Here is a 27892-nt window from a genome sequence, read left to right as displayed (position 1 = left end):
TGCAACCATCACCACTAATCCCATAGCACGTTCTTTACTCCAAGGGGAAACCTTATACCCGTGAGCAGCCACTCCCTGTTATTCTTGCTGCTCAGCCCCTGGCAACCGCTGGTCTTGTGTCTGTAGACTTGCCTATTCTGGACCTTTCATATACATAGAAACATATAGTATGTGGACTTTTCTGTCTGGCTTCTTTTACTTGGCATACATTTTTCAAAGGCCATCCATATTATAGCATGCATTGCTGTTTCATCCCTTTTTATTGCTGAATAATATTCCACTGTATGGAGAAAACACATTTTGTTTACCCGTTCAACAGTAGATGGCCATTTGGGTTGTTTTAACCTTTTGGCTATTATGAATAATGCTGTTATGAACATTTGTGTACAGTTTTTTTGTGCAGAGATATGTTTTTGATCCACAGTAACAATCTTTGTCTTGTATTGATGCATGTAGATTATTGGTGTTCAAGGTAAAAATTGATATACTTGGATAAATATCTACCATATTTCTCTTTTCTATTTGTTGCCTTGTTTTATATTTCTGTTTTTGTCTTGCGTTTTTTCCTCTGCCTTTTGTCATTTTTTTTCCTTTTGTCATTTTAATTGAGCATTTTGTATGATTCAGTTTTCTTGCCTTTATCAGTATATCAGTTATACAACTAATCCAAATCCAGTTTCAAATAATGTTATACTCCTTCATGGGTAGCGTGCCTTATAATGACAAAATAATCCTAATTAATCCTTCCTGACTCTTGCATCATTGCTGTCATTCATTTTGTTTATATGTAACTGTATATCAGCATATATACATATATGTATGTGTTTTTTTTAGTTGCTAAGTCATGTCCTCCTCTTTTGCAACCCCATGAACTGTAGCTCTGCCAGGCTTCTTTGTCCACATGGTTTCCCAGGCAAGAACACTGGTGTGGGTTGTCATTTCCTTCTCCAGGGGATCTTCCTGACCCAGGGATTCAACCTGAGTCTCCTGAGTCTCTTGCTTGCAGTGGGTTCTTTATTGCTGAGCCATCAGGGAAGCTCCCACATGTATGTATATGCATGAGCATATATAACTGAATACATTATTGCTATCATTTTGAACAGCTGTTATCTGTTTGATCAATTAAAAATAAGAACAATAAAAGTTTTTACCTTCACTTATTCCTTTAGTGCTTTTCTTTTCTTTCTGAAGACCTAGATTTCTAATCATGAAAGGTGTTTGGTTTGTCAGATGCTTTTTCTGTCTTTTGATGCAAGTGGTTTTTGTCCTTTATTAATATAGTATTGATTGATAACATTGATTGATTTTTCTGTGTTGAACCAATCTTGCATTCCTGGTCTAATTCCCACTTGGTCAAGGTTTATGATCCTTTTTATATGTTGCTACATTCAGTTTGTTAATATTTTGTGCAGAAAATTTGCAGCTATATTCATAAGGGATATTGGTATGTGGTTTTCTTACAGTATCTTTGATTTTCTGTCTTGATTTCTAGGCTCTATTTCATTTAGTTCCACTCTCAGTTCAGTTCAGTCACTTGTAACTGACCCTTTGCAACCCCATGGCATGGAAGCAGCATGCCAGGCTTCCCTGTCCATCATCAACTCCATGAACTTGCTCAAACTCATGTGCATTGAATCTGTGATGTGGTCCAACCATACTGTCCTCTGTCGTCCCCTTCTCCTCCTGCCTTCAATCTTCCCCACCATCAGGGTCTTTTCCAATGAGTCAGCACTCGCATGAGGTGGCCAAAGTTGGACCTTCAGCTTTAGCATAGATCCTTCCAATTATTCAAATATTTAGGACTTATTTCCTGTAAGATTGACTGGTTTGATCTCCTTGCAGTCCAAGGGAATCTCAAGAGTCTTCTCCAGCACCACAGTTCAAAAGCATCAGTACTTCAGTGCTCAGCTTTCTTTATGGCCCAACTCTCACATCCATATATAACTATTGGAAAAACCACAACTTTGACTATAAGGACCTTTGTCAGAAAAGTCATGTCTCTGCTTTTTAATATGCTGTCTAGGTTGTCATAGTTTTTCTTCCAAGGAGCAAGCATCTTTTAATTTATGGCTGCAGTCACCATCTACAGTGATTTTGGAGCCCAAGAAAATAAAGTCTGTCATTGTTTCCACTGTTTCCCCATCTATGTGCCATGAAGTGATGGGACCAGATGCCATGATCTTAGTTTTTTGAATGTTGAGTTTTAAACCAGCTTTTTCACTCTCCTCTTTCACTTTTATCAAGAGGCTCTTCAGTTTGTCTTCACTTTCTGCCATAAGGGTGGTGTCATCTGCATATCTGAGGTTATTGATATTTCTTCCAGCAATCTTGATTCCAGCTTGTGGTTCATCTGGCCCAGAATTTCACATGATGTACTCTGCATAGAAGTTAAATAAAGAGGGTGACAATATACAGCCTTGACGTGTTCCTTTACCAATTTGGAACCATTCTGTTGTTCCATGTCTGGTTCTAACTGTTGCTTCTTGACCTGCATACAGGTTTCTCAGGAGGCAGGTAAGGAGGTCTAGTATTCCCATCTCTTGAAGAATTTTCCAGTTTGTTGTGATCCACACAGTCAAAGGCTTTAGCATAGTCAATGAAGAAATAGATGTTTTTCTGGAACTCTCTTGCTTTTTCAATGATCCAACAGATGTTGGCAATTCGATCTCTGGTTCCTCTGCCTTTTCTAAATCCACCTTGAGCATCTGGAAGTTCTTGGTTCATGTACTGTTGAAGCCTAGCTTGGAGAATTTTTGAGTACTACTTTGTTTGTGTGTGAGAGGAGTACAATTGTGTGGTAGTTTGAACATTCCTTGGCATTGTCTTTCTTTAGGATTGGAATGAAAACTCACCTTTTCCAGTTGTGTGGCCACTGCTGAGTTTTCCAAATTTGCTGGCATATTGAGCACAGCACTTTCACAGCATTGTCTTTTAGGATTTGAAATGGCTCAACTGGAATTCCATCACCTCCACTAGTTTTGTCCTAAGGCCCACTTGACTTCACTTTCCAGGATGTCTGGCTCTATGTGAGTGATCACACCATTGTGATTATCTGGGTTGTGAAGATCTTTTTTGTATAGTTCTTCTGTGTATTCTTGACACCTCTTCTTAATATCTTCTGCTTCTGTTAGGTTCATACCATTTCTGTCCTTTATTGTGTCCATCCTTGCATGAAATGTTCCCTTGGTGTCTCTAATATTCTTGAAGAGATCTCTAGTCTTTCCCATTCTATTGTTTTCCTCGATTTCTTTTCATTGATCACTTAGGAAGGCTTTATCGTCTCTCCTTGCTATTATTTGTAACTCTTCATTCAAATTGATATAGCTTTCCTTTTCTCCTTTGCTTTTCACTTCTCTTCTTTTCTCTCCTATTTGTAAGGCCTCCTGAGACAACAATTTTGCCTTTTTGCGTTTTTTTTCTTGGGGTGGTTTTGATCACCACCTCCTATACAATGTTATGAACGTCTGTCCATAGTTCTTCAGGCACTCTGTCTATCAGATCTAATCCCTTGAATCTGTTTGTCACTTCTACTGTATAATCATAAGGGATTTGATTTAGGTCACACCTGAATGGCCTAGTGGTTTTCCCTGCTTTCTTCAATTTAAGTCTGAATTTTGCAGTAAGGAGTTCATGATCTGAGCCACAGTCAGCTCCCGGTCTTGTTTTTGCTGACTGTATAGAACTTCTCCATCTTTGGCTGCAAAGAGTATAATCAGTCTGATTTTGGCATTGACCATCTGGTGATGTCCATGTGTAGAGTTGTCTCTTGTGTTGTTGGAAGAGGGTGTTTGCTATGACTAGTGCATTCTCTTGGCAACACTCTGTTAGTCTTTGCTCTGCTTCATTTTGTATGCCAAGGCCAAACTTGCCTATTCTTCCAGGTACCTCTTGATTTCCTACTTTTTACAGTGTTGTTCACATCTTCTATTTTCTTGCTGAACATTCCACTCTAGTCTTTATATTTCTTTATTGGTTATTCAGGAGCATTATTTAATTTTGATATATTTGTGACTTTCATAATCCTTTTCCCTATTACTGATTCCTACATTTATTCCATTGTGGTTGAAGAAATACTTAGGATGGTTTCAAATCCTTTAAATTTATTGGAGCTTGTTTTAGGGCCTAAACTGTTGTCTGTCCTGAAGATGTTCCTCGTGCACCTGAGAAGAATGTGCATTCTGCTGCTGTTGAGGGCAGTATTCTATAAATGTCTGTTAGGCCTAGTTACTTTATGGTGTTGTTCGAATCTCCTGTTTTCATGCTAATGTTTATCTAGTTATTCTATCCATTATTGAAAGTTGTTTACTGAAGTCTCTGACCATTATTGAATTGTTTATTTGTTGAATTGTCTATTCCTTCATTTATTTCATTTTTTGCTTTATGCATTTTGAACATTTTTGTTTTGCATATATATGTTTATAATGGTTGTATCTTCTTGATTAACTGACCCTTTTATCATTAGAAATTGTCCTTATTTTCTTCTAATAATAATTTTTGTCTTGATGTTTATTCTATCTTATGGTAGTAAATCACTCCAGCTTTCTTTTGGTTGCTGTTTGTGTGGAGTAGGTTTTTTTTATTCTTTTCTTTCAACCTATTTGTTTCTTTGGATCTAAAACATGTCTCTTATAGAGAGATTATAGTTGGATCATTTATTTTTATTCATCCTGCCTACCTCTGTCATTTAATTGGAGCCTTTAGTTTATTTACATTTTATCAAATACTGCCAAGGTTGGATTTACTTTTGCCATTTTGCTATTTTCTATGTATCTGTCTTTTTATGTCTTGTCCTTTCATTACTGCCTTCTTTTGTTTTAAATAAATATTTTTCTATGGTAACATTTTAATTCCATTGTTGTTTTCTTAGTGATTGCTATGGGAATTATAGTTCACATCTTAATTTATAGTGATGCAGTTAAGATTAATACCCACTTAACTTCAGTAATACACAGAAGCTTTTTTCCTGTGTAGCTGTTTGATCCTTCCTTCATTCTATTGCAAATCTTTATACATTATGTGCCTATCAACATAATTTGTAATTATGCTTTATGCTTGTGTCTTCAAAATCAAATAAAAGAAAAAGAGTTACAAACAAAACATATTTCTACTGTCTTTAACATTTGCTTCTGTGGGTTTACCTGTGCTTTTTATTTCTTCATGTGGATTTGAGTTGCTGTCTAGTCTCCTTTCATTGTCACCTGAAGGAGAAGTTCCCTTCGTGTTTCTTATAGGGCAGATCTGCTAACAGTAAACTCTGTTTTTGTTTATGTGGGAATGTCTAATATCTGCTTGAATTTTGAAGAAGAGTTTTGCTGACGGAGTTCTTGGTGGGTGATGGTTTCCTTTCAGCGCTTTTGGTGTCTCATACCACTTGCTTCTGGCCTCCATGGTTTTAACTGATCAATCAGCTGTTGATCTCCTGAAGCCTTCTTTGTTCACTGAGTCCCCTATATATGAACAAATTCCACCCCCAGAGCACATTCATAAGTCCAATTTGCTTGTAAGTCCAACAAAGTTAGCCTTGGTACCCAACTAACACGGTTGGCTGTATAGTACTGTCCTGTTATAGGTTTATATCATCTTTTTGCCTTGCTCTACTCTCTCAATTATTTTCACTTTTGTTTCCATTGTTGGCACCTGGCACTTCTTAGCAGGACCAGCTACATCACTGCTGCTTTTACACTTGCTTTTCTACATCCTGGACTTGAGATAAAGATTCTCTGCTACTTTAGTCCAGTAATAGAGTACACTGAAGTGTGTACAGTGAAGTGCTTAAAGCACTTAAAACACAACTGCTTGTGGAAGATGCATGTGTGTGAACTGACTTATGTAACTGGACATGCAGACACACGTTCCCATCTTTGAAGGTTTGCATCTTGAAGGTCCATATGTAGGGGACTTACTATACCTGAAGAGTCAGTTCTTACTACTTTCAAAATTTTCTCTTTGTCTTTGGTTTCAACAGTTTGATTAGAAATTGCAAATCTACTGTCACCCTGCCCATCAGTCCTTATTTGAAAGGGTAATATGGAACATTTTGGTTACTGCTTTAATTTGTCCCTCAACATATCTCTGTAGCATTTCTCTCATCTGTCGACTGTATGACTTAATAGGATGTTGTTTTGTTTTTCATTACTATATTTCATAGTTTTATAGAATTTCAGAGTGATGTTTATATGATTGATCCCCATAATTCATTCACAATAGATTTGTTGAGCCCCTGCATATGAAAGACTCCTTGCAAGACTTCCAGGTTTCTTAGGTAAGTGACAAATGGTCCTCTCTGTGAGGATGACACATTTGGTTGGTTGAGGACACATACTCAACCAATTATTACACATTTAGAATGAAGGTATACTTAGTATAAGCAGAGTGTTTTGGGAGCACAGAGGAGGAATCACTGATTTTTATATTAGATAGAAAAGCAAAGTAAGTATTATATGGATGAAGCAGTTTAAGACCCTGAGGTTACATAAGTTAGAAGGACTGAGCCAGAGACTAGAGGCTACTGTTCTGGGTTCTTTCTATGAAACCACGTCTAGAGTATTCTGTATTTTGAAACATCAGAGGTAAAAATGGTTTCTTAAATGAAATATGATTTTGTAGACCGTGATGCTGTTGGTGCTGGAATTTGGACGCCGTACCCACAGTTTCCCGTTTTCAAATGTATCACTAGATCCACAAAGGACAGGTATGTGTGTGAAACACAGATGGACTGTTTCGCTCCAGAAGCTGTACATGCAGCAAATAAAAATCAACAGCATTTATTTATACTTATCAGATGATATCAATTTAGTAAGCAAGTGGCTGTGTTGATACTTGAAGTTCAGATTATCAAAAGATGCTTAATTTTATTCCATCAACTCTTTTTTTCCCTTTTGAATTGATATTTGTGTTTTGAAAAGAAATTTTTCTGCCTTTCATGTCCAGTAACATTTTGGATGGGTATAGTTTATATTAGAGTTTCCTTGAACATAGGAATTGCTGATCAATCAGAACTCTGTTCTTTTCCTTTAGGATAAAGCATGACTTATTTGGGCATACAGTTTTAATTTTAATCTGCATGCCTCCTTCTCTGTTCTCCCATGATTCTTTGCAGCAGGGCAAGGGAAAGCAAGCCTTATAAAAAGAAATACAGTATGTGGTGCTTATTAAAGTTACATACATCTCTTCTCACAGGAGAATTTTGATTTACTGCAGGTTGTGCATATGTCGCATATGGACATTTCTAGGGAACAGATTCTTTATCGCTGAACAGTGAATGGCTTCTAGTACTCCATTATTGCTCCGGGAACATGTTAGTAATGATGATGAAAGGTAGGATACCATGAAATCTGTAAGGTGATTTGGCAGAAGTCGATGCTGTTGGTGCCAGGATTGGGGTACCGTACCACAGTTTTCCTGTTTTCAGATGTATTAATTGATCCGCAAAGGACATCTTTTGGAGACAAGAATTCAGACAGGCTGGCACAGGCTGGCCCTCCGCCAAGACTGCTCGGAAGGTTGCCATACTGGGAGCAAAAGAGTGAGAGAGAGAAAGAGAGAGAGAGGGAAGGGAGAGAGAGAGAGGCAGAGGGAGAGCTGAGGAAAGAAAAAAAGGCAAGACTTGGCACAGCTCAGTCAGATCAGCTTCTTTTGTCTGCTTTCTCGGCTTGAGCTTCAGGAAAGAAAACCGTCCTGGGGTACAGAAAACTCAGAACTTTTTGGTTTTCAAACTTAGAAGGCTTTTTAAGTCTCTTGGGCTATTTGAAAGTGTTGGTACATACAATGACGTTTAGGCACCAGTATTAAGGGAAATAAAAGCCTTTTTCAAAATGAAGCTTCCACAGTGTCCATGCATTTGGGAAATACTGTATTTGATTTTTTTTTGCATGTATGATTATACTATGAGAGACAGCATTGACAGTGTAGAAGATGGAAAGGCAAATTTCTAATTAGAGAGACTATTAATTTTCTACAAAATAAACTTTGTTCATCAATACAAACCTGCTTTCAAATCAAATCAGACCTCCTTCGGAATGTGTTCAGAACGTAAGTTTTTAGATTTTATCTTATTTTATTTTTTTCCCATTTGTAGACATTCACTTGTCAAGGAGTGTTTCTAAGATTTTATGCAACCCAGCCAGGAAGTCAGAGTAGAAGTTGTTTTATCCATGTGTTTAAGAAAACGTTTTCTTAAAGCAACAGCTTTTATTTCTGCTGCTTCATGCTGTCCTAAACTACATCCCCCAGCAATGAGTGACAACACTGAAGACCAGAAAGGCAAGCTGAAGACACCAGACTTCGCTTGAAGGGCAAACAAGAAATGTGAGCTTGGTCATTATTTTTGTGTGTGTCTTTGGTCTGAACCAGTTTTTGGAGGTGGGTGGGGAGGTGGGTGGGGAGGTGTCTCTGTCTAAAAGATGTGTGCGATTAGGGAATTCTCATTGTGAGAAGGAAATGATAAAAGGTAATTTTTATGATGTTGGCAGAAATGGCTGGGAATGGCAGAGAATAGCAATTTAAATCTTTTGGATAAGAAGTAGTGAGCTGTGCTTGAGATACTTGGAGAAAAATTCTATTGTGTTTAGTTGATTAGATTGTATAATTAAACGATGACTATAGCCTGCCTCTCTCAAAATGTTTTAAGTGGAAGGAAAATCTAGAAAGTTCATCGATTTTCTTTCCAATACTACCTGGTGTTCTACTTAGATATATGTATGCTTTATATCTGATTTCTTAACAATAAATACTTCCTATTAGGCCTGGGTATGGTTGGATTGTGATAGTTCTGCTCTTAAAAATCAGCATTATTATAGGAAAGGTGCCCTGTAAGGCACGTATTTTTGTCGACCATCCTCATTGTCAGTGAGTGTTCGATTTCTAAAAAAGAGAGTTTGAGTGGTAGGATTAGGTTCTGACTTCCTGTGATAATATATTTTCTTTTACATTTTGTGTACTAAAAGAATACAGGAAATTCATGTATATTCACATAAGTAGTAATCATTTTGGGCAGTATAAGAGATTGCTCCACGAGCCATGCTTTTGTTTTGAGTTTGTCATCATGGATCTGTGAATCCTTTGACAAAAAAAATTTCTTTTTTGTTTGTAGCTTGATATTATTGTGCGCCTTCGATAATCAATTGTTGCAAATGGTTTTTATGGTATTATCATGACACACCAGCAGTGTGAGGATGACATGTAGCACACAAATACAATTTAAAAATATGTGAAATCTAATACAGGTGTTTTGCATAGTCCAGCTTAAATAGTTCCCTCAACTTTTTTTTTTTTTTTAACTCATCAACATTTTGATCTTCATTTTATTGAAATCACTCGATGTTCATGTGGGTTGCCAAAATGACAACCTTTGTTTTCTAAGCTTCTTTATACACCACCTCGCTGATGCTCTAAAATGGACGCCAAGACATAAAAGACATGCTGATAGGCACTGGAAGGGATGTTTGCCTGGCTACCCTCTTCCCTTTTGAACTGATCGCAAGATCATTCATGCCTACACTAAAAACCAACCATATAGGAAACAAAAGGAAAGTTCAGTAAATAAGTTTAAATTAGAGCTACATTTTAATATTGACTGACCGTCTTATTACCGATTTATATTTACTTTCATTTACTTCTTAACCATTTGACATAACCTCTTGTCATTTAGATTTGCTAGATGTATAACTTCTTTTATTTATTGAAGACTTTTATTCTTTTATTTATTTCCCTTTAAGGTAGAATAATTATTTGCTAGGTTATTTCATAACTTCTTTGCGGCGAACTCAGTAAGAACAAACTTACATCCAGACTATTTTATCCAGCTATTTTCTAACAGGATAATAAAAAATAAGTGAATTGAAAAACAAAGATATCAGAACATGCCTTAAAAATAATGAATTTTTCGATAGTGGTAAAGGTACATGTTATAGTGTTTATTAGACTTAAGATTTTATAATAAACATAAGCTGTTATAGCTAATAAAGTTTCTTACTAGTATATTCTCTCTGGCCTACTTGTTACATATCTTAAAATGAAAAAATTTCTGTATTAAGTTGATCCTTCTTAATGGGATATAATAGAGACTTTTTTTTTTTTTTAAAGATGTGTTTACGGAGTGGTGTTGGTTACATTGTCAAATACATTCATTTAGGTTTAACATGGTGCATTCTTCTTTTCTTTCAGACCTTTTATTTTACAAACACGTTGGCATTTAGTTTATAAATTTCCACATTAGTGTTAATATTTCAAATCTTAAAGTGTGTAAATACAAGCGATATGATTGTAAATGAACTTTATCTCAGCATTTATTCATTGTAGTTCGTATTGTGGCATATTTTGAAGGAGATTTATTAAGACAGAAATAGATTAATATTTAACTGCTTCTTGATGCCTGTTATTAAGTCCCATTTAGATATACCTGAACATACACATGCAAAATGCAATAATGGTACTAATACAAACCTCCCAGGGGGCTTTAGTCCAACATTTTATAATTATTCACTCATTTATTCGTTTATTGAACAAATGTTTATTGAGTGCCCGCTCTAGTATGCTAATATCTTATTGATTTGGGGTAACATACATGATTAGAAGAGGGAAGAGATTTAAAATAGAACTACAGAATTCTAAAGAGAAAGTAGCACTACTGTAATGAAATTTATTTCAATAGGTTAAAGTTTTGTTAACTTTTGTTGTACAGTATTTGTGTTGTGTTTGTTTCAAAACAGTCAGGAGATTAGTGGTAGGTCGTCTGGATAGCTCTGAGAGTTTTGCTTTATCATTATTTAGGTTTCTACATCTTATTCACCAAAAATCTTCAGCTGTTCAAGTCTTCTGATGGACATCTAAAATAAGCAATTCAAATATTAAGAGGTGGAAAATTAAATAGGGAGGATAGAACTACCACTCACATGCTAAAATTTATATATGTCCAAGCAGGTGTCACTGAGCCTTCAAAGATGTGGCTGTGATGTAAAAAACAGTGACTTCTTTATGAGGGAATATTTTTCCTTTCCTTTGTTTTTTTTTTTGTGAGAAAGAGGAAGAAGAGGAGGCCAACCCCACATCCATAAGCCAGCATCGTCCTTAGGAAAGAAGTGTGCTAGAGGGCGGTGTACTAAGCCAGCATCGTGCTTAGGAAATAAGCTTGCTAGAGGGCGGTGTACTTTACGTGGACCAATCAGTTCAAGTTCTGCGTTCTCTCGTGTTTCCTTTTGTTTCAGTGTTTGCCTTAGCTTTGTTCACCAACATAAAGACTCTTGGGCACAGTACATCTCTTGACTCTAGACATAGAGGAGCATTTCACCTAGTGGCCTAACATTTCTGACCTGCAGTTGGTCTCTAATATAAAGAGAACCTGGTATAGATTCGTTTTTTGAAAGGAGATAAAAGTCACAGGGCCCAGGGAGCTGAGCTTGGAGGCGTCTGTGGTGGCAGTTGCCTCTGTCCGGGCTGGTAGCCAGTGGAGTGGAGACGAGAAATGTTTCAGCTGTCGATGTGCGCCACGGAAGTCTTCGAGTGAATATTCTCAAAGGTGCTCTGCGCCAGGCACCATGTGGAATGTAGGGGATACGAAGACAGAATTTCTGCCCAGAAGGGTTTCAGGGTCTAGTTGTGGGGAAAGGGAGGATCAGAGTAACTGGCAATTGTATAGGTCATCACAGTTTACCAAAGGCTGTCAGCCATTGCCTCTAATTCCAGCGGCAACGCCTGGCACAGTGGCTGGTTTATAATGGCCACCCAATAAGGATTCCTTGAAGGATCAAACCAAGTTGTGAACCAGTTAATTATCTTCTTCAGTCTTATTGGATTAAGATAGTTTTTCTCCTTCACGGTTGCTTTTGTCCTGAGCCGCTGTTGCTAGTTATGGGTTTAGAGAGGGTGAAGTGTAGGGCCACATTCTCTGTGACCACATCAGAACCCCCGAGTTTGCCAGCGGAGACCACACAGAACAAGGATTTGACCGATTTCACAGTGGCCCTGACCAGCCCTTCCCTCCAGCCGGCCCTCCATCGTCTCGTTCTGTCACTCCTAGTCTCCCCGAAGGATCCCATAACTGTGCCTGACGCCTTGGTGGTGTGGCCTCAGCGTGGAGGAGACCAGCGGTTGTCTAACAAGCTTGAGCCTCTCTGACGAGCCTGGGAAGAAGGCTGAGGGGACTGAGAGAGAGTGCGGTGAGGGAGCACCTGGAGAGCTGAGCGCAGTGCTCAGTGGTTGGCCTCAGTCTGACGGTCACGTCACCAGCCAAATAAGGGTGCAAGTGGGGTCTTGGGGTTAGACTGCAATATCAGAAAGAGCTCGCTTTGAGGGTGGGTGACAGCAACGAAGGGTGGCTGAGGCTAGTTCATGTTGACCAGCATCTTTCTCGGTCTTTCTCCAGGGCTGTTTTGAGGCTCAGGAGAGGGAGGGGCAGGTCAGGACCATTGTGAACTGTTGTGTACTGCCGGGGCATCAGGGGTGGGGGTGCTAAAATTCAGCCTGCCCTTTCCTTCCCAAGCCCTGTGCCTTGGTTGGCTAAAGGAAGGTACAAAGTCACTGCAGGTATGAGCAGTGGCCCTGGAGAGAGAGAGAGAGGGGGCCTGGGTTGAGGCTTAGAATTGGAATTTCAGGAAAGGAGGAAGGTCTGAGGGTCTGGGGTGGGGAGGGCAGCATTCCAATATTTGATCTAGGGGGTCCAGGTGGTGTGTGTGTGGCTCAGTTGTGTCCGAATCTTCGTGACCCCATGGACTGTAGCCCACCAGGCTCCTCTGTCCTTGGTATTTTCCAGGAAAGAATACTGGAGTGGGGTGCCATTTCTTCCCCCAGGTGGGGTAGGAGATGTGATTAGAAGAGTTCCAGAGAACACAGTTGAAAACAGGGAGAGATGAGTATATAGAAATTCTTCTGGTAAAGTGAAAGAAAAGGTTTGGAGAATACTGAACTTGGCAGTTATTCTGACACCCAACAGGTTGTGAATAATAGTAATAGCCCCAGCTGCAAGTAGCCCCGACCAAACAAATCTCTTAGTTTGGTCACTGGTTGTTTTAAGGTTATTTTATTTCTTTAAAGCTTCCCTGGTAGCTCAACTGGTAAAGAATTCACCCGCAACGCAGGAGACGCCAGTTCGATTCCTGGGTCAGGAAGATCCGCTGGAGAAGGGATAGGCTACCCACTCCAGTATTCTTGGGTTTCCCTGGTGGCTCAGCTGCTAAAGAATCTACCTGCAGTGTGGGAGACCTGGGTTTGATCCCTGGGTTGGGAAGATCCCCTGGAGAAGGGAAAGGCTACCCACTCCAGTATTCTGGCCTGGAGTATTCCATGAAGTATTCCATGGGGTTGCAACAAGTTGGAGATGACTTTCTCTTTCTTGTTTTTTATTTCTTTAAAAGAAAGTGTAGAAAAGGAAAAAGGTTACCTGTTTGTGTTCTAATTTCCACAATGTTATAAGAGTTTAAATTCTTTCTTCTGTTTTGCAGTTAGGAATCTCTTGGTCCTATATAATCAGAATACCCATAATGTATGGATGTTGAGGTTTTATGGAACATATTTTGGTATTAGAGTTTGGGTTTTGAAGAATTAGCCCCTCTGTAGTGATGTCATCCTTTTCATCTCATATGTCAAAGCCATTTATATCTTTTTCCGTTAGACACTCTAAGTGATTTTCCCCAACTTGAGAAGATCAGGTTGCTCTCTGACACTCAGGACTGCTTTATCCCAGTGCCTTTGAAAACAGCCCTTTACCATCTTAGGTTAGAGAGAGTGGGCTTCAGAGTCTCACCAGTGTCAGGTTGAATTTTAACTCCATTTTTTACTTGTTGAACTTTGGTCAAGTTATATAAACTTAGTTTCTTCATGTATAAAACAGGGATCATGATACCTTCCTCAAAGATTGTTGGTAGGAGACTAGGGAAATATATACAAAGCTCTTAGCGTAGTGTTTGGTACATAAAAAGTACTCAATGAATGCCAGGTACTGTTTTTTCAAATTGTTGTAAAAATTCGTAACATAAACTTTACCGACTTAACTGTCTTTAAGTGTTCAGTTTGGTGGCATTAAGTATATTCATTTGGTTTTTTTGTGCTATCATCACCATGACCCATCCTCAGACATATTTTCATCTTACAAAACTAAAACTCTGTCCCTATTAAATAACAGCTTCCCATTTCCCCTCCTCCTAGTTCCCCGGCAGCCCCTATTTTAGTTTCTGTCTCTGTGAATTTGACTACTGTAGGTACTGCGTGTAAGTGGTATCAGACTGTATTTGTGACTGGATATTTCACTTAGCATAATGTCCTCAAGGTTCATGCATGCTATAGCACATTTCAGAATGTCCTTTGTTTTTAAGGCTGAATCATATTCCATGGTATTTGTATACAGCACATTCTACCTACCTGTTCGTCTGTCAGTGGACACTTGGGTTGTTCCCACCTCTGGCTATTATAAATAATGCTGCTTTGAGTGTGGGTGTACAAATATTGGGTTGGCCAAAAAGTTTGCTCGAGTGTTTTCATAACATGGGAAAACCCAAATGCATTTTTTGGCCAACCCAATATCCGTATGAATCTCTTCTTTCAATTCTTTTCGTATATGCCCAGAAGTGGAATTGCTGGTCAGAAGGCAGTATGAGCTCTCACAGCAGGTTATGTTTTTGAAAAGCTCGTTGTAAGCGGAAAGCTGTAAGTTGAATTAGACTTTCCAGCATAGATAATGGTAAAATAAAAAGGAAGTTATAGACTTGACTAAAGGCTCCTGATGTCTAGATTTTGTGGAAATAACCCAAACACCACATTCATCATCTGTAAATTATTTTATGTATAAAATTTTGCATGGTGTGTTAATCAGGGCAATACTGTTATCACCACATAAAATAGTATTTGTACATTATCATGGGATAGTCATATTTCTTTTTTAACCAAAGTGGTTTCTTTGCATTCTTGCCATTTCTTTTTTTCTTTTTTAATTTCAATACAGTTGACTTACAATGTTGTGTTAGGTTTTGGTATACAGCATTGTGATTCAGTGTGTGTGTGTGTGGGGGGGGTGTTCTTTTTAAGGTTATTTTCCATTATCGGTTGTTACAAACTACTGACTGAGGTCCCTGTGCTATACAGGAGGAACTTGCTGTTGCATTCTTAGCATTTCTGTTTAGGTATTTTCCTTTGGCCATTCTTTTAGGGAAGGTCTCCTGGCAACAAATCTCTTAATTTTCCTTTATCTGAAAATGTCTTGATGCCCCCCCTTTTTTTTTCCCAAAGGACACTTTTGCTGGGTATAGAGTTCTGGGCCGATAACTTTCCCCCTGCCAGCACTTGGACAAGCACCACTGCCTTCTGCCTCTGTGGTTTCTGATGAGAAACTGCTGTCATTCCAATTGTTTTCCATTCTGTGCAAGATGTTTCTTTCTCCTGACTTTCTTTTGCTTTGTCTCTAGTTTTCAAAGAGTTTGATTATGATGTGTCTTGGCATGGATTTCTTTGGATTTATCCCAGTGTTCACTCATCTTCTTAAATATGGGGGTTTATGTTTTTTTTTTTCCCCCGCTGGATTTGTAAGGTTTTCAGCCATAATTTCTTTGAGTCCATTTTTAGGCCTTTCCTCTTTCTCCTTTTCTTCCAGAACTTGCATGATATGGATGATAGATTTTTGTTGTTGTTGTTATGGTCCTCCGGGTGCTTGACACCAGTCATGGTTTTTTTTTTTTTTTTTAAGTCTGTTCTGTCTTTGTTGTTCATATTGGGTAATTTCTGTTGTTCCTATCTTCGGTTCACTGATTTCTTTCCTCTGTTACCCTCATTCTGCAGTTGAGGCTAGTGAGTTTTAATTTGCATTTTTATCTGCCATTCTTTGCTGAGACTTTCTGTTTTTTCATGTGTTCATTGTGCTTATTGAAACAGTTTTATGATAACTGCTTTAAAATCCTTGTCATAGATAATTCCAGCATCTGTGTCAATTTGGTGTCAGCATCAGTTCACTGTCTTTTCTCATTTGGGTTGAGATTTTTCTTGTTCTTAGTATGATGAGTGGTTGTGATTGTATCTTGGATGTTTGGGGTATTACGTTATGAGACTGTGGATCTTACTTAAATCTCTGTTTTAATAGAACTCCTCTGACCCCCGCCCCTGACTGCAGGGAAGAGGAGACACTTCCTCATTACTAGGAGGTGGGAGTGGAAGTCCAGTTTCCTCACTGGCCTTTCTTTGCAGCTTGGGTGGGAGGGGTGGGGGTGAAGTTCAGGTTTCCCTAGGTGATACTGTTACTCACATTGTTTTGTTTTATACTTGGTAAAATAACCTGAACAGGACTGGAGCTGTATATTGCTTAAAATTTTAGCTTATATTGCTGGTGGTAGTTATGTTTGAAAACTTATTTAATGATATTTAAATTCTCAAATTAGGAACATGGGTCCTATCTAATCACTAGCTTTCTTAAGGTTGGTATGTGTTTACCATGAGCCCATTGAATGAAAGATCATAAGTGAAGAAACAAGATTATAATTTCTAGTTTATTAACTTTGAACATTTATTAGAAATCGTTGTATTTATTCATTCGGCTGTGCTGGGTCTTGGTTACTGCGTGGGCTTCCTCGGGTTGGGGTGAGCTGGGCCTGCTCTCCAGCTGCGGTGCGTGGGCTTCTCGTTGCCGCGGCTCCGCTTGTTGCAGAGCACGGGCTCTGAGAAGCGCAGGCTCCAGTGGCTGCAGCGTGGGGGCTCAGCGGTCGTGACTCCCAGGTTCTAGAGCACAGACTCATCCGAGCTGTGGTGCGTGGGTTTAGTTGCTCCGTGGCCTGTGGGATCTTCCTGGATCAGGGATTGAACCTGAATCTCCTGCACTGGCCAGTTTACCACCGAGCCCCCAGGGAAGTGCTGAACTTTTATTATTAAAAGAAGACAAGCCTGCTGGTGCAAGGTTTCCAATTTTCCCATTAATAACATGCTAGATTTTATCAGACTTTTGTACTTATTTTTAGAAGAGGTCAGTATATTAGGAATAGAATAAATGGGTCTGACTGGGTGGTTTTAAAAATTTCAATGATAAAAATATTTCATTTCATTTACTTACTAACACCTGTGGTTTCAGGTCAATAACACAGATCTTGATGATGATGTGTATGTCTTTAAGTAAGTAAGTCGCTCAGTCGACTCTTTGCGACCCCGTGGACTGTAGCCTACCAGGCTCCTCAGTCCATGGGATTTTCCAGGCAAGGGTACTGGAGTGGGTTGCCATTTCCTCCTCCAGGGGATCTTCCCAACCCAGGGATCGAACCCAGGTCTCCCGCACTGCAGGCAGATGCTTTACCCCTCTGAGCCACCAGGTATATGTATTTAGAGTAATAGATTTTCAGAGTTCTTAACGGTCATCTGAGGTATAGTAATGACAATACTGAATCCCAGGACTAGATCACTTACTAACTAGGTGATCTTGAGAAAATCTCTGGAAATCTGAGGGTTGACTTTTCCTCTCAGAAAAGTGGATGTCACAATATCAAATCAAAAGGTTGTTAAGAACATTAAATGAGGCAATATGACTGAAAGCATATTGAAAGTATTGGTGGAGATGTAGAAGATACAGACATATGAGAACTTTGATGTCCTCATGCAGGAATGTTAACTGGTACTTGTGCTTTGACGAATAACTTGGCAATATTGAGTAATTTGGGCGTCCCTGGTGGCTCAGTCAGTAAAGAGTCTTCCTGCAATGCGGGAGACTGGTTCAATCCCTGGTTTGAAAAGATCCCCTGGAGGAGGAAATGGCAACCCACTCCAGTATTCTTGCCTGGAAAATCCCATGGACAGAGGAGCCTGGTGGGCTACTCCAGTCCATGGGGTCACAAAGAATTGGACACGACTGAGTGACTAACACTTATACCTGTAGTGAGTAATTTGACATATTTGGCAACACAGCCCCATTTCTAGGTAATTCCCCTAGAGACCACAAATAGAAGTCAAGTGCAAGTCGGCCATGATAGCACAGTCAGCCCAAGACAAAAAATTAAATGTCCATCAACAGAAGAAAGGATAAACAGAAGAAAGGATAAAATCATTTATATACATTTTAAATTATGTATAACAATAGATACATTGTTTATGGCTATATATATATATATATATATATATATATATATATATATATATATGCATGCCAAGTCACTTCAGTCGTGTCCAACTCTTTGTGACCCTATGGACCATGGTCCTCCAGGCTCCTCTGTTCATGGGATTCTCTAGGGAAGAATACTGGAGTGGATTGCCATTTCCTTCCCTGGGAATCTTCCTGACCCAGGGATCGAACCCATGTCTCCTGTATTGGCAGGCGGATTCTTTACCACTGAGCCACCTTATGACTGTTGAGAAGTGTTATTTTGCTGTTTGCAGAGCCTCCTCTAAGCTCACCAATAAGACAGGCACGTTGCTATTGAATCAGCAGCTTCACCAGAGAGGGGCTCTCAGACTCTTAGCAAGAATGTTCTGTTGATCTGCTTACACTGATTTTTATACAGTAAATAAACCCGGTGCAATAAGCACTTTCTCCTTTCCCTCACCAGTCCTCTTGCTAACAAAATAACTTAATTGAGAAATTCAAACTGTTGGGGCAAGGGGGATTGAGTTGTGGCAGAGGCTTCTTGTGTATCTTTTGTGGTGCAATCAAGTAGCACTTATTCCCCAACTTTCTGCAGCCATCCCGCCTAAACAAAACCCACCTAATCTCCCAAATCACTTTGCAAAACAAAGGAACACACAGAAGGTCCGAACCCGGAAGACTGGGGGCGGTTGCTGGGCGTTGTGTGTGAGGCACGCCCTCTCCTTTCCCAGCTCCTTGCAATTTAAGTGGAACTGACTGGAGATTGTGTGTGTTTTAAAATCTGCGTGTGGATGTGTGCTCCCAGAGAAAACTTGAATTAGTACAAATTAGTACATAACCAAGTGTAATGCTCTAGATAAAAATTAACAACTGCTAGAAGAGTGGACTTGCAGAATCCAAACCTTAAGGCAAGCCTGGTGGCCTGCACTTGGCATGCTTGCTTTTTTTTTTCTTTCTTTCCATTTTCTTGAGATATAATTGACACATAGCACTGCATCAGTTTAAGGTGTATAGCATAATGATTTGACATATGAACATCATGAAATGATGACCACAGTAAGTTTAGTGAACACCTGCAACCTCATATAGATACAACGTGAAAGAAAAAAAGTTCTTCCCTTGTGATAAGAACTCTTAGGATTTACTCTCTGAACAACTTTCATGTGTAACACTGGCTGAAACTTAGTTGCTCAGCCATGTCTGACCTTTGCGACCCCATGGACTGTAGCCCACCAGGCTCCTCTGTCCATGGGAATTCTCCAGGCAAGAATACTGGAGTGGGTTGCCATGCCCTCCTTCAGGGATCCTCCCAACCCAGGGATCAAATCCAGGTCTCCCTGATTGCAGGCGGATTATTTACCGTCTGCGCCACTAGGGAAGCCCATATGTAACATCATTTCAGTTGAGTTGCTCAGTCGCGTCCAACTGTTTGCGACCCCATGGACTGCAGCACGCCAGGCCTCCTTGTTTACAACTCTCAGAGTTTACTAAAACTCATGTCCATTGAATCAGTAATGCCATCCAACCATCTTATCCTCTGTCGTCCCCTTCTCCTCTCGCCTTCAATCTTTCCCAGCATCAGAGTCTTTTCAAATGAGTCACCTCTTCGCATCAGGTGGCCAAAGTGTTGGAGTTTCAGCTTTAGCATCAGTCCTTCCAATGAACATTCAGGACTGATTTCCTTTAGGATGGACTGGTTGGATCTCCTTGCAGTCCAAGGGACTCCCAAGAGTCTTCTCCAACACCACAGTTCAAAAGCATCAATTCTTTGGCGCTCAGCTTTCTTTATAGTCCAACTCTCACATCCATACATGACTACTGGAAAAACTATAGCTTTGGCTAGACAGACCTTTGTTGGCAAAGTAATGTCTCTGCTTTTTAATATGCTGTCTAGGTTGGCCAAAACTTTCCTTCCAAGGAGTAGGCATCTTTTTAATTTCATGGCTGCAGTCACCATCTGCAGTGATTTTGGAGCCCCCCAAAATAAAGTCAGCCACTATTTCCACTGTTTCTCCATCTATTTGCCATGACGTGATGGGACTGGATGCCATGATCTTTGTTTTCTGAATATTGAGCTTTAGGCCAACTTTTTCACTTTCCTTTTTCGTTTCATCAAGAATCTCTTTAGTTCTTCTTCACTTTCTGCCATAGGGGTGGTGTTATCTGCATATCTGAGGTTATTGATATTTCTCCCAGCAATCTTGATTCCAGCTTGTACTTTATCCAGCCCAGCATTTCTCATGATGTACTCTGCATATGAGTTAAAGAAGCAGGGTGACAATATACAGCGTTGACATACTCCTTTCCCAATTTTGAACCAGTCTGTTGTTCCATGTCCAGTTCTAACTGTTGCTTCCTGACCTGCTTACAGAGTTCTCGAGGCAGGTCAGGTGGTCTGGTATTCCCATCACTTGAATAATTTTCCACAGCTTGTTGTGATCCACAGAGTCAAAGGCTTTGGCATAGTCAATAAAGCAGATGTTTTTCTGGAACTTTCTTGCTTTTTCAATGATCCAGCGGATGTTGGCAATTTGATCTTTGGTTCCTCTGCCTTTTGTAAAACCAACTTGAACATCTGGAAGTTTACGGTTCACGTATTGTTGAAGCCTGGCTTGGAGAATTTTGAGTTTTACTTTGCTAGCATGTGAGATGAGTGCCAACTGTGCAGTAGTTTGAGCATTCTTTGGCATTGCCTTTCTTAGGGATTGGAATGAAAACTGACCATTTCCAGTCCTGTGGCCACTGCTGAGTTTTCCAAATTTGCTGGCATATTGAGTGCAGCACCTTCACAGCATCATCTTTCAGGATTTGAAATAGCTCAACTGGAATTCCATCACCTCCACTATCTTTGTTCGTAGTGATGCTTCCTAAGGTCCACTTGACTTCGCATTCCAGGATGCCTGGCTCTAGGTGAGTGATCACACCATTGTGATTATCTGGGTCGTGAAGATCTTTTTTGTACAGTTCTTTTGTGTTTTCTTGCCACCTCTTCTTAATATCTTCTGCTTCTGTTAGGTCCCTACCATTTCTGTCCTTTATTGAGCCCATCTTTGCATGAAATGTTCCCTTGGTATCTCTAATTTTCTTGAGGAGATCTCTAGTCTTTCCCATTCTGTTGTTTTCCTCTATTTCTTTGCACTGATCACCGAGGAAAGCTTTCTTATCTCTCCTTGCTATTCTTTGGAATTCTGCATTCAAATGGGTATATATTTGCTTTTCTCCTTAGTAACATATGTAACATACATATGTTACATACCATATGTAATATGCAATGGTGTTAATTATATTTAGCATGTTGTACACCACATCCCCAGGACTTAGAACTGGAAGCTTGTACTTTTGACTGCCTTCATTTAGCCTTCTTCCGCCCATCACCTACCCATACCCGCAGACCTGGTCTCTTTCTCTATGACTGACTGATTGTTTTAATAACTGACCTACAGCACTGTGTTAGTTCCTGGTGCACAATGTAGTGATTCGATATTTCTGTGCATTTTCTTTAATTTGTTTTTTTAAAGTTTTTTTTTTTTTTGATGTGAACTATTTTCAAAATCTTAGTTGAAGTTGTTACAATATTGCTTCTGGTTTATGTTTTTGAGTTTTTTGACCACTTCGCTTGTAGCTCAGTCGGTAAAGAATCTGCCTGCAGTGCAGGAGACCTGGGTTCGATTCCTGGGTTGGGAAGATCCCCTGGACAAGGAAATGGCAACCCACTCCAGTATTCTGGCTTGGAGAATCCCATGGACAGAGGAACCTGGCAGGCTACAGTCCATGGGGTTGCAAGAGTCGGATACGACTGAACGACTGAACCACCACCAGGGCTCTATCAAGTCTTCTGCCTCTAGAATCTCTTATTCATTCCATTACTTGGTTCTTGTTTGCTCTGTGATGGGGTCAGTAGGAGGAGAGTAAGTTGGTTCTTTTATATTAGCTCATCCTCTTGGAACTGTGTACTGAGGTTAATTCTCTGCCCTTCATTCATTCATTCAGGCACTCAATTCATCATTCATTTAATATCTGAGTGTCTGTTAGAGCTAGTGTTGAGGACGCAGTAGTGGACAGAATGTAAGCAATCTCTGCCCTCATGGAACCTGTAGTAAAGCGGTGAAGAAAAGACCACAAAAAAGTCAGTTCAATCAAATGTAATGTCAGGTATGCCAGGTGAAGAAGGGCCTGTTTAAAAAGTCTTCTTTCCCGCTTCAGATAAAGGGAGGATCATTAATATCCATGTACTTTAAAGAACATGGACCTCTTTGACTGTAAGACTCTTCTGCCTTTTTAAAATATGACATTGAATATAAACCCATAAAATGAACAAAGACTCCAGGACTTTAGAATCCTGGAGGTCAGTAAATCTGCCTCCTTGTAGCCAGGGCAATGCGAATCTCCTTTCTTAGCCTCCTAAGAAGCAAATCCTGGAGTCTCTGGGCCGTAGTTTCTGTGCGAAACAGCACCTAGCAGGGAGGTGCATGATGAATTGTTTTGTGTGTCTCTGGCTCAGAACCTTCTCCTCACTTAATCTTCTATCTATCCAGATTCCTTTTAATGCTTTGGAACCACAAACTGGTGCTAGTGACCTTTGTTTGGCTTTTTCTGGATGTGTGTTAGGAAAAGGAAAGAAAAAAAAAAAAACAAACCACAAAAACCCAACATGCAGTTTAAATAAAGAAAAATGTGTTTTACTTCCAAGAGAGCTTTTGCCATTTTCTTAATGCTTATTCTTCTTCGGAGAGCTTATTATGGAACACAGTGTGACAGTAGTTTACCATGGTGGATGTGTCTTGTCCGGGCCAGGGGATGAATTAGAGCCCTGATAAAGGCCAGAGGAGCAGGCAGAATTGCACCTAAATTACCCCCAGATAGTTGCCAAGCTATTCTACTTTTTTAAAGACCTCCAGAGAGCATCCCTAATCGCCTCTAGTTTCCCTTTACTGTGTTTAATAACTTGAGCTGTCAAGAACATCTTCCTCGTATTTAACCCAGTTTTCCCTTGCCACAGTTCAATCCCGTTTCTCTTGTTGTCCTTGGTGGTGACAGAATAGCAGGTCATTATCTTCTCGATAGTATCCTTAATGTTCTTGAAAGGCATCAGGGCATTTTCCCTAAGCCTGCACTTCTCCCAGTGAAATAAACACTCCTGTTCCTCCTGGCCACCTCCCCCTCCTCCAGGGTCCTATTTGGAAGTATGGTCTCTGACATTTTGCTCTTAAGTATCTGGTCAAAATAGTCACATTCATTGGTTCTCTGACTCACACCTGGAAGGAGGGACCAGAATGTTTCTTGCCCCTCCTGTTCTTGGTAGTCTATGGATTGTGCCTGCTGGTTTCTCTTTCCACAAAAATGTTTTCTTCTGATTGCTGTTTTGGTCCATTTTGGTTCTCCATTGACTTCATCCTCAGGAAAATATGGTACATCAGTAAAGTTGGCATTATCCTGTTACTGGTGCTCTCCTCCTTCTTGATTCAGTTTAAAAAAAAATTTTTTTAATTAAAATTTTAATTTTATGGCTCTGCTGTGTAGCATGGAGATCTTAGTTCCTCCATCAGGGATTGAACCCTTGCCCCTTGCACTGGAAGTTTGGAGTCCTAACCACTGGACTGTCAGGGAAGTCTCCTGATTCAGTTTTGTAGATGCTGCAAGGGAAGTTGGAACATAGAAACTTTGCTCTGTAAGTGATGAGTGAAGATGTCCTTCCCGTCAGATTCTGTGTGATCCTTACGAGGAAGTGAGATTAATTCACATCTCCCCAGCACTCAACAGAAATGCCCGGCATGTTTTAAACAGATTTCCTGACTGTTGGTTGGTTGCCAAATGAGTTACTGGGAAATTGCCTTCATTCTGTTGCTTTAGGTTTCTGTCTCTGTGTCCCTTCTACCCAAACATAAAAGCAGCTTCTGGCCTTTGCCTGACTGCCGGTGTAGGCAGCCTCCCACTTCAGCTGCCAGGCTTGTAGCAGATGAAATAAAAATCTATTTATAACCGGTCTCTGGTAGATTTCCTCCCTACCTGTGCTAGTGCACCATCAGCAGGTGTGCTGAACAGATGGAGGAGGGTTTTAATTTTTTCGGTTCAATTAGATCAACTCTCCAGGATCAGACCAGTACACTCTCTTCCTCACTTAGTTTCTTCCTCCTGGCATTAAAATTGTTGAGCATTGCAAATACAAATTAAGACCAAGAGGTAGAACAAATATAGTGCCTGCCTTTAAAACAAATTCTTTAACAGAGGGGCCACATTTGACATCAGATGAAAAATCAGTTTTAACCTGTTTCTACCTACTGTTCAATTTTATCATTCTTTAAATAATACTTGGAGTGCTAAAATGCTGGAGTATAAATGCTGCCTTTTCTCTTATGATGTACCTTTAGTATTTGAAATGAACCCATTTTAAAATACATTGTTTTTGAGGTAACAGTTTGTCTCTGGTAGTTCAGTGGATATTACAGAGAATTTTAATGAGGAGCTGAAGATGCTGGTTTCAGGAAGCTCTTTTGATACCTTGTTTCATTCCAGGATCATGGTTTCTGCTAGCCTACAGTCTCAAACAGTTTGCAGGGTGACCCTACCTGGCTCTGAGTTTTACTGTCACCGACCTGTGAAAGATAGGTTGCTGCAGTTTCTGGCTTTATATGTAGATCTTTTCTACTTACTACGCTTGCCCCCAGCAGGTTGTATCCTCTTTTGTTCCAAAGACCCCGGATCTCAGTTTCTCCTTGGCTCTCAGATATGACGCTGGACTGGATGCCTTGTTCAGCAGACTTTACTGAGCTCCTGCCCAGGGCTGTGACATGGCCTCTGGTGAGGCCCTTTGTTGGCCTCGGTTTGTTCCCTGAGCACCATCAAAATTATGTTGTTAATATCCATTGGAATCTGGGGTAAAGCAAGCAAGACTTGACCCATTTCACGATAGGGATCTTAGTTCCCTGACCAGGGACTGAACCCACGCCCCTAGCTTTGGAAGCACAGAGTCTTAACCACTGGACCACCAGGAAAGTTCCTTAGTTCTTAATTATTTCTGGATGAGTTTTTCAAGGATATGCTGTATCCAGATGTGTGGCTCCTTCTCTAGCCTCTGTCCCCTTTTACTGCCCTATTAAGACTGTGGTAAAGACTCCACCGGCAGTGCAGGAGATGCAAGAGACTTGGGTTCGATCCCTGAGTTGGGAAGATCCCCGATGGAGGGCATGGCAACCCATTCTGGTGTTCTTGCCTGGAGTATCCCGTGGACAGAGGAGCCTGGTGGGCTGCAGTCCATGGGGACATGACTGAGCGACCGCACAGCCCAAGGTTTGTACTGGCGATGTCCGGAGCTGAAAAGAGATTCAGATGAGTCATTTTCGCTGCTGGCTAGAAGCGAGGTGAGGAGTTTAGTTAGGAGAAGCTATAGGAACAAGAGCCATTACTTCTCATCTGTCATTCTGATGAGTGCATCTGAAGATTCCCTGTGGTTGTTTTAATGGGAGCTCATATTTGGTGACAATTGAAATGTTATCTGGCAAAATCACTTCCCTGATCCTTCCACGTTCTTTGCAGAACCTGAATGACTGTCTTCATTTCACAATAGCGATCTTGCTTTCTCCCAGCCTGGCTGACCCATGCGATCTTGGGTTATTCCACTGAGCTGTGCTGCTGTGATCTTTTCTTCCTGTACTTTCATCTGCTGACCCTCCTTCTGCCTCGTGGGGTCATATAAAGCAGAATGAAATCCCAACACGTGGCAGCCTTTCACATCCTTGGAAAATGCCCCTCTGTATGTACCATTTATACGTGACATGATGTAGTTACATGGCTTTCCTCTCACCTGCTCTGGTTCAGCTGTCAGCTACCTCTTTATTATAGAGTGGCCTCAGGAGAGCGACGTCTCGTCCAGGTGCAGCGTGACAAGTGCCAAGAAGTCTGGGCCATCCCCGTGCTATTTAGAGGTTAAGCGGGTCTGGTGGCTTCCTGTTTGTTTGGTTTGACTGAACAGAGCCTTGTATCCCCAGCAGGACAGCAGACTTTCTGCTATATGCCGCGCCAGATGGGATGTTTCTGGACTGTGATAGACTCATTCTAATCATCTGGGCCTGGCTTACCGTCACTCCTGGGTGCCCCCAATGTGGCTGTGTGTTTGCGGTATGTGAATGCATAGTGGACAGTGCACATGGGCACTGAATGACAAATTTGGGGCTGTCTGGAATGCCGACGTGGCCTGTGAAAGTGACTCTCCCTCCTACCTCCAGCTCCTACCCTCTTTGGAAGGCCACTCCACTGTCTGTCTCCCTCCCATAGGACCTCTGATCTCATCTCCTTTTAAAGACTGAACAGTAGGATGCTAGGCTCTCAAAGTATGCAAATTAGATCCCCAGATGAACTCTGTTTGTGATTGATATGTCTGCCTTTTCTCTTGTAGTGAGTAGAACTGTCACCGGGAGGGACCATCAGATAGGTTTTGAGGGGATTGTTTTCTTCATAGCATTGATGTATCATCCCTTGTTTCCAAGGGGAAAGCTGTGTGATTGGGTTGAAAGTGTCTGAATGTGGGGATGTTCAGTCTCTCCAGAAGTCCCTGACACATGACAGGCGCTCAGTATGTGTTTGCTAAATGAATGAATGAGGCGGGTGGCCATCCAGTGGCCACCGTTGTTTCAGAAGCTGTTGTGCCACAAGAGCACCAGAATTTCCTCTTTCAGAAATGAGGAAATCCTGATATGTCCTCAGCTGGTGACCATACTTGGTGGGTTCTCGGGTAAGGGTCTCTCAAATCCCTACTGATATGTCAAATCCCCACTCTGTCTTAGGTGAAGCCATCTTGCTCTCAGACAAACAGTTGTCTCATGTAGATTCAGCCATACTTAATTTATGACAAATAATATTCCTTCAACAGATTCTTTTTTGAGTATTTACCATCTCATATGTAGATGAACCATAACTCCAGCCAAACTCCCAATTAAAACTCTTTGAAGGATTCACTAAAATAGATATGAAGTTCAAGTGGAAATAATACATGCATGAGAATAACCAAGATATGTTTGGAGAAAAAAACATATATTTGGGGACAAAAGAACAATAATGATGAAAACTTATGTACCAGTTATTAAAGCATGTTATAAAGTTGGTGAGCAGTGTGGTTTTAGCAATGGAGTAAGCCAGTGGATAGAGAGAGGAGGTGACCCAAGTTCATGTGGGGATTTATTGTAAGACAAAGATGACATTGCATCACCAGAAGTGAAAGGACGGTTGATTTCATAAATGGTGTTGGGGCAACTATATTAAAAACGTCAAGTTATGCCCCTACCGCAAACGTTACAGCCAAACCAATTCGAGATGGGTTAAAATCTATGAGGAAAAACGTGTCCATAGAACATTAGAAGAGAAACTTTGACAGTGAGGTGTGGGCTAGATTTTGTGGAATGGTGGGGAGACCAGAGCTACAGGGAAGAAGGTCACGTGAGGACACTCAGGGAAGATCGGTCATGCTAGAAGGAGGCCAAGTGGAGATGCATGGAGGAGGAGGCCATGCAGAGATGGAGGTAGACATTGATGTGATGCAGCTACATACTGGGGAGCACCAAGGGTTGCCAGGAGCCACCAGAAGCTAGGAAACCTCAAAGGAAGAACCCGTGCCTACAGCCTGCAGGAGGAGCATGGCCCTGCTCTATGATAACTGTGAACTTCAGGCCTCCAGAGCTATGAGAGAATGAATTTGTTTCAGCCCCCAAATTTGTGGTAATTTGTTACTGCAGCCCTAGGAAATGAATACAGTGACGAATCAGATTTGATTTGATGGAGGGAGTAGTCAGAAACATTACTGAGTTTTCTAAAAGATTAATACCAGAAGCTGTGTTTGATTATTCAGTCCTCGGGTAGATAAGA

General features: G+C 40.6%; 1 protein-coding gene across 7 annotated transcripts in view; it reads left to right on the top strand.

Annotated features, from left to right (window-relative positions):
- The window catches only part of MSRA (methionine sulfoxide reductase A), a 363204-nt gene that overhangs the window by 35361 nt on the left and 299951 nt on the right, over positions 1–27892 (top strand). Inside the window, exons 1-2 of one of the 7 annotated variants that reach the window (XM_043890756.1) lie at positions 7633–8031; positions 8233–8307. The exons of 4 other annotated variants lie outside the window; for them this stretch is intronic. Coding sequence is in view for 1 of the 3 variants with exons in the window: in XM_043890755.1 (XP_043746690.1) it covers positions 8019–8031 (13 nt within the window). In the remaining 2 variants the exon portion in view is untranslated. Of the gene's footprint in view, positions 1–7544; positions 8032–8111; positions 8308–27892 lie in introns of those variants that run through there. 2 more of the 7 variants (XM_043890755.1, XM_043890758.1) reach the window with 2 other exon arrangements.

The sequence above is a fragment of the Cervus elaphus genome, chromosome 29 (genome assembly GCF_910594005.1).
Source record: "Cervus elaphus chromosome 29, mCerEla1.1, whole genome shotgun sequence".
Lineage (NCBI taxonomy): Eukaryota > Metazoa > Chordata > Mammalia > Artiodactyla > Cervidae > Cervus > Cervus elaphus.
The sequence above is the reverse complement of the archived record's forward strand: the minus strand, read 5'-3'. Positions and strand labels throughout refer to the sequence as shown.